General features: G+C 38.8%; 1 protein-coding gene across 1 annotated transcript in view; it reads left to right on the top strand.

The window, feature by feature from the left end:
• Window positions 1–12,921, top strand: part of CNTN1 (contactin 1) — a 99,252-nt gene that overhangs the window by 31,461 nt on the left and 54,870 nt on the right. Inside the window, exons 10-12 of the mRNA XM_082308077.1 lie at window positions 1,326–1,476; window positions 1,971–2,098; window positions 4,738–4,913. Of these exons, the coding sequence (XP_082164203.1) occupies window positions 1,326–1,476; window positions 1,971–2,098; window positions 4,738–4,913 (455 nt within the window). The remainder of the gene's footprint in view (window positions 1–1,325; window positions 1,477–1,970; window positions 2,099–4,737; window positions 4,914–12,921) is intronic.

Raw genomic sequence — 12,921 nt, 5'->3', positions numbered from 1 at the left:
AGCTTGCAAAATTGGTTGAGAAGTGTTTTTTTGCTCACCCATGCTCACTCCTCTGTGGGGCAAAATCTGCTTATTTAGAAACCATGTTGTCAGTCACCAGTCCTCTTCACTCTCCCCTTTGCTTTTGCCTTCCACAACCCATTCGGACCAGCTGCAATGTTGGTGTGCAATATAACTGTCTCTCCCATTTGATGGCTGGATATAGATTAATATATCTTTTTAATATCCTTTGTGTTTTCCTGAGCAGCACCCTGTTGAAAGTTTGCTTTTCGGATCCAGAGTGCTCAGGCTTAAAGCAATTTCTGACATTTTTACTGATGTCATTAGAGCAGGCGTACTGGCTGTATCACATGGCCTTCTTAGGAGATTTCCCTGCAGTATTTACCCTGGGTTCTTTCCATCTCACACTTGCCTTCAGACTTTCCCAAGAGCTAAACTATTCTTGACTTCCCCAACCCATTGCCCAGCAACACTTCGTTCTTCACTGTTCTTCCATTGCTATGTACTCACTACCAGCCTGGATTACCCAGAAACAAGCACTTTTTGCATGCACATTTTCAAAATTCAGCATTGGTAAGATGTGGATGTTTATCAGAGTTTTTCTCTGTACTGCTATAATTAACTAAGAGCCCTATTTCCTCAAGCTGTGCACACGCTTGCTGGAATGATTAACAATGATGGTACGCCGAGACACAAAATAATTAAAAGCATGGGTTACAAATAAAGAGAAAATCAATAAGCAAAGGTCTGACCTCAGATACCTAAGTGTGGTGCTCGCTACAGTCATGTCTCATTACTCTTGCACATCTGAGAGTACACCTAAGGCCAGTCCGCCAAACAGAAAACTACAAAGAGGAAGAAGGGCACAACCTTAAAGTTGCTAGAGGGGGGTTAAAACCACTGAAAAGTAAACCTAATTATTATTTGAAAGTACGATCGAGTGAGCAACTTTTTACAGAAGTTGGGCTCTAGGAATCTAAATTTTATTAGGACTGATCAAAAGGCCTTTGAAAGGGAGGAACTTTCTATTGATTTCCAGGGACTTTGATCTTGTTAGATTAAACTTAGGTGGAGGTTCAGAAATCAACAGAAAGAAACCTCTGGTGTAACACAGCATAGAACTACATAATGATTTTCTCTGTTTCTTTCAGGTCACCATCTACTTCTCACCACATCTCTGTATCGTTAATATTTTTCTCACTGCTCTGAAAAATGGGCACTTGTATACAATTCAATAGTTTTGTCATTTACCTTTATGTTGCAAACAAACTGTATTCTGCAGAAACATCACTAACAGCAGTACTTGTGTTAATTTTTGCTTTCAGCTTCACCTCCTACTTTTGAACTGAACCCTATGAAGAAGAAAATCCTAGCAGCTAAAGGAGGCCGTGTAATCATTGAATGCAAGCCTAAAGCTGCTCCTAAGCCAAAATTCTCATGGAGCAAAGGAACAGAATTGCTTGTAAATGGGAGCCGGTTAGTATTGACTGTTAGAGGACACTGTGAGTCTTAAAAATTCTGCCTTATGTTTCTATTTATCCTGTAGGCTAGTTCTCACTTTTGCAGATTTCAGGGGCAGAAGAATGTGTAATTTCAGGAAAATGATATGCCAAAATGTTCCTGGCAGCGTAGCTCCAAATAGCTAGCAGGGTATCCAACTTTAATCAGTCTATTTGGTGCTGTTCACATTTCAGAATTGAATTGGATCACAAAACTGTAAGAAAAATATTTGAATGACTAGAAATGCATAAAAGTACACTCTCTTACTCCAGCAACGTGAAGCATCTAATCACGCCACAGTCTGTTTAAATATTTTTTACTATAGGAGTGTTTATAAATGCAGTAGTTAGATGTGAGCTTCCAAGAGATATTTGTGGTTTGTCCTTTCACTTACTACAATTCTACTGAAAGTATTGCTTTCTAATATAAAAACCTAATTTCTCTTGATGTATTTTTTGCACTTTCAATAGCATACGTATCTGGGATGACGGGAGCCTGGAAATTATCAATATCACAAAGCTGGATGAAGGTCGCTACACCTGTTTTGCAGAAAATAACCGAGGAAAAGCTAATAGCACTGGTGTTCTAGAAATGACAGGTAAACCTCTAAATTGCATTAGTTTGTTTCAGGTAGAATCCCTTAATTCAAAATCACTGATTTTTGTTCCAGCATTGTACTACTTTTGCAAGCTATTTTATATCTTTTCTTTCTAATTTAATTGCTCATTAAACAATGAATTGATGCTTTTAAAGCATATTGCTCAATACAGACTGGGTATGTTTGCACCAGTTCTGAGTCTGTATCTCCATTTTCAGGGTTGATTTTTCCATAAGAGATTATTAAATCTGATCCATTAAATTGACATATTTTAATGCATTCATTCAATTTGGTAGCTTAGCGCTCAGGCTAAGGTGTGATTCTGGGGCCATGACTCAAACAGAGAAATGGGACTCTTAACTGACCTTCCTTAGTTTTTCTTTTCTTTTTTTTTTTTTGGTGGGGTAAGCAAGTTAGAGAGTGCATTGCAGTTAAAGAAACATGCATTAAATTTGTGAGATCGGGGCGTATAGCCATATGATTGCACTACTACATTCCCTTCCTTTGTGGGTATTAGTATTTACTGATTGAGTACTGATATCCTTAATTGTGTATTTTAAATCTGATGTCAAATAAATAAATAGCTGTAGAATACAGACAGGAAAGATGAAGTTCATGAACAGCTATGTCTATCAAGTATCACTGATAGTAGAAGAGTCATTTATCAAATACATTTTTTAATATCTGTTCCAGAAATCATGCTGGATGTGACAGTTCAATGCCACAATATTGATGTACTAATGTAAGAATTAATCTTTATCATCACATCGTATGAAGGCATTTTTCTGGCTGATTTATACCAAATTTATTGTACCAAATGAATTGTAAGACTTTATTTTGGTTAATCAGATTTGTTTAATGTTTGCAGTTACTTTTTATCATCTTCTGCAGTTTTATATGTCTTAATATTACCCTCAGGCATTTCATTATTTTGAAGGGTTATGTAAATAAATATCCATCCCCTTCATAGTTATATCATACCTTCTAAAATCAGGAAGAACATTTGCATACTAAATTCACACTGTGAAACACTTAAATCATATGCTTATAAACATTATTAACGAGGTATAAAGAATTGTAAAATTTTGGTGAATTCTGCTCTGATTCATCTAAAAAGGAAAACCAAAAGACTAAGACATCTCCCTTGCATCACAGAGGAAACAGAAGGGTCAGATGACATATTTAAAAATTATTTTCACATTGTGGACAATGATGAGGGTTGACGAAGAATGCTTTGAAAATGGTATTCCCAAGCACGTTGTGTGGCCCATAAAACTTCTCAGACATTGCACATGACTACAGGAAATTAAAAAGTTAAATCTGAAGCTGACAGGCACTGCAAAGTCTGATGTTTTTTCCCACGTGCTGTTTGTTTACTGCCACTGGACCACTCTTTCAGCAACTTCTTAGACTGGGGTAGAGTACGTAAATATTTAGAAAATCACTGGTGGTAGAACCAAATGCTACAAGTACAACGCTAGAATGGAGCAGGTATCCTAAGCCTGTGTCTATAGCTAGGACTTTAGAGATCGGATGTTAACAGGTTGCTCCAATGCACTATGAGATACTCCATTCTGCAAAAGCCAGTAGTTGTGCCATTCTCATAGTCTCAGTATTAAGCAGGTTTTAGATTACTAGAGTAGGATCCAGGGAAAGGTTTCTCTCCAAGGCAGATGGATAAGAAATATTGGCTTTATTGAGGATTTTTTGCTGTTCTGTGTATCGTGGGATGTAGTGTGCTCCTTCGAGCACGCTCAAACCTAGGTCTTAACTAGTAGAAATAGCTCTTTTCTTAGGGCTTTTGTCTTCCAGGTTTTGGTACCCCACTCCCACTCTACTATTGGTGGGAAAGATATTATATGTCATGGCATGAGGAAGATATTCTGTGGCTTTTTGTTTTATGATAATATTTGAAAGAAAAGGAACAGGTCTCAGTGATCCAGTGAGTCCCCTCCAGAACAGTGTTGCTAATTTGCCATATGAGTTTGATTCTTGTACCAAGATCTCTAGCAAGTGTCATGAGATCTCTGCCTTTTTTTGCTTCTGTAATAATAAGAGGCATTGCTGAGGGATATATATACAGCTTTCTTCCTTTTGTTGTATTATTTTCTTTTCCTTTCCACATGTAGCTATTTGCATAGTCTGTTATGCATCCATTATATTGTTTCTCAGTAGATAAATTAAGATCTCAGTCTCTCCAGTGCTCTAATGGAAATCTGACTCAGCCTGACAACTGAGTAGAATTTTCCATTTGTTAAAGAGACAGGTTTTAAAACATAAGAAATATTATAATTAAAACAAGAAATGCAACACAAGTCACATAAGATTCATCATCTGTCTTCTTTCTACCTGAGATATAGTCAATGAATAAAAATAGCTTTACATAGTCAGTAATGTGATTCAGAGACTGAAACATAGCCATTTTCAAAGGACAGCTAAATAGAAGTCAGGCATTTCAGTTGCAAAAGGTTTCCTTTGTTCTCTTTAGTTTGGTCCTTTGAAATATAGCTGCATGAATAACATGTGAACTAGAGTTTGAGGGAACGTTTAATGTATAATCAAACAGTTATGGAGCTGAGCTTACATTTGGATAAACATTTATTTATTGGAATTTTCCATGTTTGCTGTTAACTTCACAGAAGCTACAAGGATTACTTTAGCTCCGTTGAATGTTGATGTCACCGTTGGAGAGAATGCTACCATGCAATGCATTGCATCCCATGATCCCACATTAGACCTGACATTTATTTGGTCTCTAAATGGCTTTGTAATAGATTTTGAGAAAGAGCACGAACATTATGAAAGGAATGTCATGGTAAGATACTATAGATCCTTATTTAATACATGAAAGCCTAGTTTTTTCTACTGTAAATAGCTGTCTTTTCTGTTTTACTTTTTCTATTGTGTTGGTTCAGGTCTAGAAAAATGCAGTAGGCTAAGAACATAAAATAAAATTACAATTTAGACACCTTACAGACATGTAGACACTTGCAGTTAGATACCTGAAATCAGATATCTAAATTGACGTAAGTATTTTGGTACCTCAGTTAAATCCCACCCTGATTAATAGTGAATATAGCTGGTAAGTAAGTAGCTTGATCGTAAACAGGGTGCAAATTATCTCGAAAAAGTGTGCATATGCATTCACTTTTACTTACCCATGTTTCTCTCATCAACATTTCTGGAATTTGGCACAAGGCCGGGCCAGATGGTGGGTAGGAGTCAAACAGTCTGTAAACACTGAGCAAGAAGAGTTTGTGTGAAGGCTAAACAAGTTAATACAAAGACACTCATTTTGGCACATAGAAAGAGGAATCATAGATCTTTCGTGTTTGCATGTATAGTATCTTTTCACAGTCTTCTATCAGGCTTATTCAAAATTAATACCTCGAGTAGAAATCCCTTCTGGTTATGTCTAATCACATGCTAATTTACCTAATATTCAACAACAACCTCAGAGTGGTTGCCCACATGTATATGTTTGTTCTGTTGTTCTGGGTTTAAATGATACAAAAATCCTCAAATTTAGGTACCTTTTTTTGTGCTCCCAAGAGAAACTGTGGATGTGGAGAGAAACACTAATGGTGTTTAGAGAAACTGCTAATGGTGCCTGCAGTGCCCGGGAACGCCAGGGCCCACGTTCAGTTTCAGCTCTGTGTTCAAAATGATCTACCATATTAACGGTGCCTCCTGCAGAGTCTTTCTCCTAGGCTGGCAATATTATTTGATTTTCCATGGACCAAGAGATTCTTTTTCGCTCTTTCTTTTTCAATGTCTCTCTATCTCCATGTTTCAAGCGTAACTGTTCTAGTCTGACTTAGAACAAACCAGTCCTTTGAGGAGTCAGAGTTGCCTCAGCCTGCTCATTTGCTGAGTTGTAAACGTCCCTAAGAAGTCACACTGCTCTCTTTCCGTGAGAGAACAAGTCCTTGTCCAACAAGCCAGTAGAAGTATGCTAAAATCAGCTGAAAAACATTGAAACCCAAAGACATAACATTGAAAAAAAACCCCATTGAAACCCTTTCTGCAATAAACTTCCCAAAAGTCTATGTCCAGACTTAGTAGCAGGGTACTAAGCAGTTTGCAGTGTATTTTGTGTTGCCTCAAGAATTACAAAATATGTAGATCTACACTAGTACACTAGCATCGTTTAAAACATTCCCTGCATGTGGCTATGAAGCCATGCTTTTGATAGTTTTGTATTTACGCTTTGGTACTAATCAGCGCATAGGAGTACTTTGAAAAAGCTTGAATCACCTCTTCATGGAATTAGTTTGTCCCTAGATAAAGGCTGAAATGAGTCTGAGTGTCAGTGAAAATAAGAGCTTAAAGATTAAAACCCCATTAAATGTATTCCTTGTGAAAGAGCAAATAAAACTACTCTGGTTTTGTCAAATTTTATTTAGTTGGTTGCTTTTAGTTACCTGACAGAAGTCCCACAAAGAAATTGTGTTCCATGAACAGAAAATCAGGCTGAAAGTGTTGATGAATCAGTGATTTTGGTGTGGAAAGAAGGTAAAAACGCCTTTACCAGTGGACTTCGTAATGCAAGAGCATGTAATGCAAGAGGAAGGAACCTGAACTTTCTCCATCTGTTGGTCATATGTTGAACAAAAGCTTTTATATCATTGACATACACTTTTGGGTTTTCCTCTTAATAATGAAAATAGAAGGAAACTAGATTTTTTTTCTTTTAGGGGAAATTAATTCTGAAATGTAATTCCAATTCTAGGGCACTTTGTAGCAAAGCACTTCAAGTGAACAAAAATTGGGCCAAATAAGGGCCTCGGCAAGTGTGTAAGGTGTAATTCTCTGTGAAGATTGACTTAATATTTAGGTTCATAGCCACCTGTTTCATCTTCCAGATAGCCAGTGGTCCTGGATCTCCTGATCCCAAATTCTGATTAACTCCACAATACTTTAGACACTTCAATAAAAAGTGCTTGATTTTAAAAACAAATTAGCCTAGCTTTACTAGGCTAGCTTGGTCTCTACAGACCTTCTGTGGTCTGCAGAGACAGAGAAAGAGGTGGTTCACTTCATATGGGTCTTGAATCTTGTGCCGGAAGATTTCCTTTTTCAGTAGGTTATAGAGATGGGTACTCCATAGGATGCAGAAGCAGCTGAAGAGTGACTAACTCTTAATGCACTTAGACAGTTAAAGTTAAGCAGGTTAGATCCAAACATCAATTAATTTATTTGTCAGTATGGTACTCCATCTTCCTGAAGGATATTTCTTGGTTTGTTGTGTTCTTTTTGCACTTGATCAATACCGGTAGAAATTATTTTAGCAGGGGCAGCTGCTTGTTTTGCATTCCTAAGCTTCAGTTCTGGGCTTTCAAATGCAAAGTAAGTGCAGATAATCTCTGTTCCTCTTCCATGGGCAGCTCAGTCTGTATCACTCAGGACAGAGGAGGCGGTAGGATTGCATTTGAAGTCTGGAATTGCGATGTGTAGTTATTCAGTGATTCAGCACTTAAGTACTTACAAATGCAGATTTTTTTTAACAAATTCAACTAATCCAATACAAAGGTTTATATAGGATGTAATCAAAAGTAATATGCACTTCCAATATTTCTGATTCATTCATATATTACCGTATTCTTACATTTTTCCTTCGTAAGCCAAGGGCTTTTCTCCTGCCTCCCACTTCCATCTCTGGCAGTTCTCAGCTCAAGTCACTGGGTGGCAGGTTTGCTCAGGCTTTCTCGCATGCAAAGGGGTGAGCTGCTGTGACAGCAGCAGCCCTAACTGCTGGGCTTCAGGCAGCGGAGTCCCATGCTGCTTCACAAACATAAAAGAAAAAAATATTCCATCATGAATATTAAAATTACTGGATATGTGATGCATGCTGTCTGTGCTATAATTTCCTGTTGATGAAGGATCCTCATCTGTCTTCCTGATAATATCACTATTAATTTATGTGACAGTGCAGATCAACATGCTAAAACTTGATACAGCCACAGCATTTCAGTTCTCAAAATAATACTGATATTGTTGTCACATACACATAATGGAATGCTAATGAAATTCATGTAAATACCTGCATAAGTCTTCTTTCTTTAAATGGAAGCTTTGGTAGCTCCATCATTTGCTGAAGGCGAAACTAATTTGCATTACATTAGTACTAAAACTCATTTATTAAAAGAACATTTGTCACTGCTATTTTGATTTCCTATGACAGTAATATTGTAAATGAAAAAAATATATATTAATTGGTTAGCTTTTGAAGAGTCAGATGGAGTCTTGGAAATCTTACTATTAAACTGATTGCTTTTGACTTATGTACGGTTGTTCCTTTGATTATTTGATTGAGGAACTGAACATTAACACATCCTTTCAAGTAATCAGGAAAACTCAAATGTTCAGTCATTTGCTCTTTATGGATCTGCTTTTTGTCAGGTACATTTAAAGACTGAAAAGCTTACTTTTATGATATATTTTAAAAGTATACACTATCCAAATAAGTATATTCTTTTAAGTTTATTACAAAAAAAATGTCTTTTAATATATGAGGGTGTGTAACTATATTTTTAATACTTTTGGAGCCATACTAGTCCATTTGTATGGATAGTCAGGAAGAGGAACTCCACAATTTAACTGATTCAAGTCAGAAACTTGTACGTACACTTAGGAAGAGTCCAAATGCAGGCTGTAATAGTCTTAGTCACATATAGACATGCATACATTTTTAAATACTTTCCATACCATCAATACTCCTCTGTTTGCTACATTGTTTATTAGTTGTCTTAAACAATTCCGTGAACCTGAAACCCTGATATCTTTCTCACCATTTTATCTTTAATAAATTAAATTGAATTGCCATACAAGTGTTCAGGAAATTGGCCTGCTTGCAAATAACATTTTTTAATAAGAATTACAAGAAAGAGGAAGTGGTGATGGAAAAATACAGTAAGGCCAGACAATAAGTTTTGCCATAGAGACAATTGACTTGTTGCTTGCTCACATCTTCTCCTATTAGTAGTGAGATTATCAAAAGAACATAAGGAAAAACAGTGTTTGGGTACCTGAGATCCTTTCACACCTACCAAAATGCAGGCGTGTATCACCTTATCATGTAATATCTGGATCATTTAAAGTACCTTACTGAAGTGGTTTGTAAGTTCTGTTCTCGGCATCTAGTGTGTTTTTTACATCCCACAGAAGGTACTATCCTTATTTTTACATCAGATATATAGCTTCAAGGCTTCGTGCTGCTTTGTGATCGTAATTTATCAAAAAAAGCATTCCATGGAGCCTCACTTGAGATGTTGACTTCCCCTCTCCTATGCAAAATGAAAATAAAGCCAACAAAAAACAGAATTCCAAAATGGTAGGTGCAAAACTGGAGTGACCAAGGCTATTTATAAGAGAAACTTGCAGTTCATTGCTTTATTTTTATTTTAAGATAAACAATTTTTTTTTTACATGGTGAGAATTTTGGAATTCTCTTAAAATTTTTTGCATGTCAAAGATTCTTGGTTTCTGTTGTTTGGTACTTGAGTTTCGTTATGAAATTTACATCTTGCACTTAAAAAATATTGAAAAGTAGAAAGCAATCATTCTGTTCCTATTGGTTTGTGAAAGGGAGGTCCTGCTTCACTAACCTGGTCTCCTTCTATGACAAGGTGACCCACTTAGTGGATGAGGGGAAGGCTGTGGATGTTGTCTACTTGGACTTTAGTAAGGCCTTTGACACTGTCTCCCACAGCATTCTCTTGGAGAAGCTGGCTGCTCACGGCTTGGATGGGTGCACTCTGCGCTGGGTTAAAAACTGGCTGGACGGCCGAGCCCAGAGAGTGGTGGTGAATGGAGTCAAATCCCGGTCACGAGTGGTGTTCCCCAGGGCTCAGTATTGGGGCTGGTCCTGTTCAATATCTTTATCGATGATCTGGATGAGGGGATTGAGTGCACCCTCAGGAAGTTTACAGACAACACCAAGTTGGGTGGAAGTGTCGATCTGCTGGAGGGTAGGAAGGCCCTGCAGAGGGACCTGGACAGGCTGGATCGTTGGTCCGGGGCCAACTGCATGAGATTCAACAAGGCTAAGTGCCGGGTCCTGCACCTGGGTCACAACAACCCCATACAACGCTACAGGCTGGGGGAGGAGTGGCTGCAGAGCTGTCTGGCGGAAAAGGACCTGGGGGTGTTGGTTGACAGCCACCTGAACATGAGCCAGCAGTGTGCTCAGGTGGCCAAGAGGGCCAATGGCATCCTGGCTTGTATCAGAAATAGTGTGGCCAGCAGGACCAGGGAGGTGATGGTGCCCCTGTACTTGGCACTGGTGAGGCCGCACCGCAAGTACTGTGTTCAGTTTTGGGCCCCTCACTACAAGAAGGACATTGAGGTGCTGGAGCGTGTCCAGAGGAGGGCAACGAAGTTGGTGAAGGGTCTAGAGCACAAGTCTTAGGAGGAGCGGCTGAGGGAGCTGGGGTTGTTTAGTTTGGCGAAAAGGAGGCTGAGGGGAGACCTTATTGCTCTCTACAACTACCTGAAAGGAGGTTGTAGCGAGGTGGGAGTCCGTCTCTTTTCCCTAGTAGCAAGCAATAGGATGAGAGGAAACGGCCTCAAGCTGCGCCAGGGGAAGTTTAGGTTGGATATTAGGAAAAACTTCTTCACTGAGAGGGTGGTCAGGCATTGGAACAGGCTGCCCAGGGAAGTGGTTGAGTCCCCATCCCTGGAGGTATTTAAAAGACAGGTAGACGTGGTGCTTAGGGATAGGGTTTAGTGGTGGGCTTGGCAGTGTTAGGTTAATGGTTGGACTCAATGATCTTAAGGGTCTTTTCCAACCTTAACGATTCTATGATTCTAAAAGGAGAAGAATCAAAGATGCATGCCCTCAAACCCTCTGCTGAACTTCTCAGTGATAGGATTAAGATGATTAATGGTTTGAAGCATCTGACATATGAGGAGAACCCAAGGGAGCTGGGATTATTTAGCCTCCAGAAGAGAAAGCTCAGGAGGATCTTGTCAACATGTAGAAATAACCGGTGAGAGGGAACTAAGCAAGATGGAGCCAGACTCTTCTCATTAGCACCCAGCGAGTGGGCAAGAGGTGATGGGCAGCAACTGAAAAACAAGAAATTCCAATTAAACATAAGGAAAACTTTTTCATTGTGAAGGTGGTCAGACATTGGAATAGGTTGCCTGGAGAGGCTGTGGAGTCTCCATCCAGCAAGTTATTCAAAATACTTGGACTGAAGAATGTCCTGAGCAACCAGTTCCAGTTGACCCTGCTTTGAGCAGGGAGGTTGGACAAGACACATCCAGAGATCCCTTCTGACTTCAACTATTGTGTGATTCTGTGATAGTTTAATATAGTTGTGTAAAAAAATATAGTTAAATGAAGTGTATCAAAGATGGTATTGAGTGTTGAAAGCAGATGGCAGCAGTATTTTGCTCAGCCAATACATTTATAGGCACAGTTATTTGTTTGATGGTGTATCAGCACCTTTCGCCACAAGCAGAAGCTCCAGTGTTTGAAATAAGGAGTTAAGGTATTGGACCAAAGCTTGGTACCAGCAAGAATGAGGTCATTTTAGAAAGTGTATATCATGGAACTTTATGCTTTGTTCTTTCTAATTTCCATCAAAATAGGAATTTTAACACTCTGAGAATTGGCAAATCATTTCATTTTAACATTTAGGAGTTATTTACCTTAGCAGCAGCTTTAATGATGGAATCTTTTTACAGAATTGGTAGGGAATCCTTCCCAGGGAGTTCACAGGACAATAAAGGTGTCTACTGATGCTGAGCATTGCATAGCATTGCACCCAACTAAAAAGCTCTCACAGAACGAGGAGCATTGTTCAAGATGGTGCTGGCGCACCTCAGTGTCAGGGCTGCTACTGAGCAGGAATTAAGACCTGAATCCACAGTGTGCTTTCCAGCGTTGATAGGTTCAGGGATGTGGCACAAATGCAACCAAACATGTTCACCACAGAACTTGCAGGGCTCGTAGCTCAGGCTCTGTTCAGCTTCAAAGTCACTTCTGAATCCAAGCTGTATGTATATAACTTGTTCTGGCGTCCCTGCAACCATCGTAGAGTTAACCTTCAATAGTGTGGACTTCACTGTGTTCTCAAAAGCTTTTTTTTCCTTATGCAAATATTATTCATCTTACTTTATCCCTCTCCAAAGCACAGAAAGCTTTACAGTCTTCTAGGACGACGTTCATAATATTCTGGAGATGCGTGGCCAGACAGTTACTTTACACTGAAGTAAATCACACATGGAAGGGCCTGTTTCTTCACTTGGACTGTAAAAGGTGGTTAGTTCAGATACCAAAATCCACACTGCAGATGTTCAAAATAGGTGAGATGAATTCTAGACTGGAGACAGGATTTGCCAAAAAGGAAAGTTCTCCAAAACAGCTGGTTTTGTTAACCCCGTAGAATAAGTTGGACTACAAAAATCCTATTAGAGGAGTATAACTTAATACCTGCTTGGTTTTTGTAAATTATTATAATTTGCAGTTCCTTGGCTAGACATGGTAGACAAAGGTGTTTTACTGCATGCTCGTGCTTCAACATATTACTGAGTAGACACTTAATTTTATTGTATAAATTTCTCCTTGCACATTCCACAGTTTTCTGCAGCAGAAAAGATACAAAGATTTTGGTTTTAATTTTTCTTCACTGCTTCCCCTGGTAATCGTCCTTATAGAGTGTGGAGTCTAGCTACAGCTATATGACAGGAAATCAATAGAATCCTCAGGAGGAGAACAGAAGAATTACAGAAAAATGTTTAGATAGGACAGCTCAGTTACTCACTGACGAAGAAGAAGAGGCTGTGTATGGATTGGAACAAAACCTGGGAGACAG

This window comes from Platalea leucorodia, assembly GCF_965183815.1.
Source record: "Platalea leucorodia genome assembly, chromosome: 4".
In the NCBI taxonomy this organism is placed as follows: domain Eukaryota; kingdom Metazoa; phylum Chordata; class Aves; order Pelecaniformes; family Threskiornithidae; genus Platalea; species Platalea leucorodia.
The sequence above is the reverse complement of the archived record's forward strand: the minus strand, read 5'-3'. Positions and strand labels throughout refer to the sequence as shown.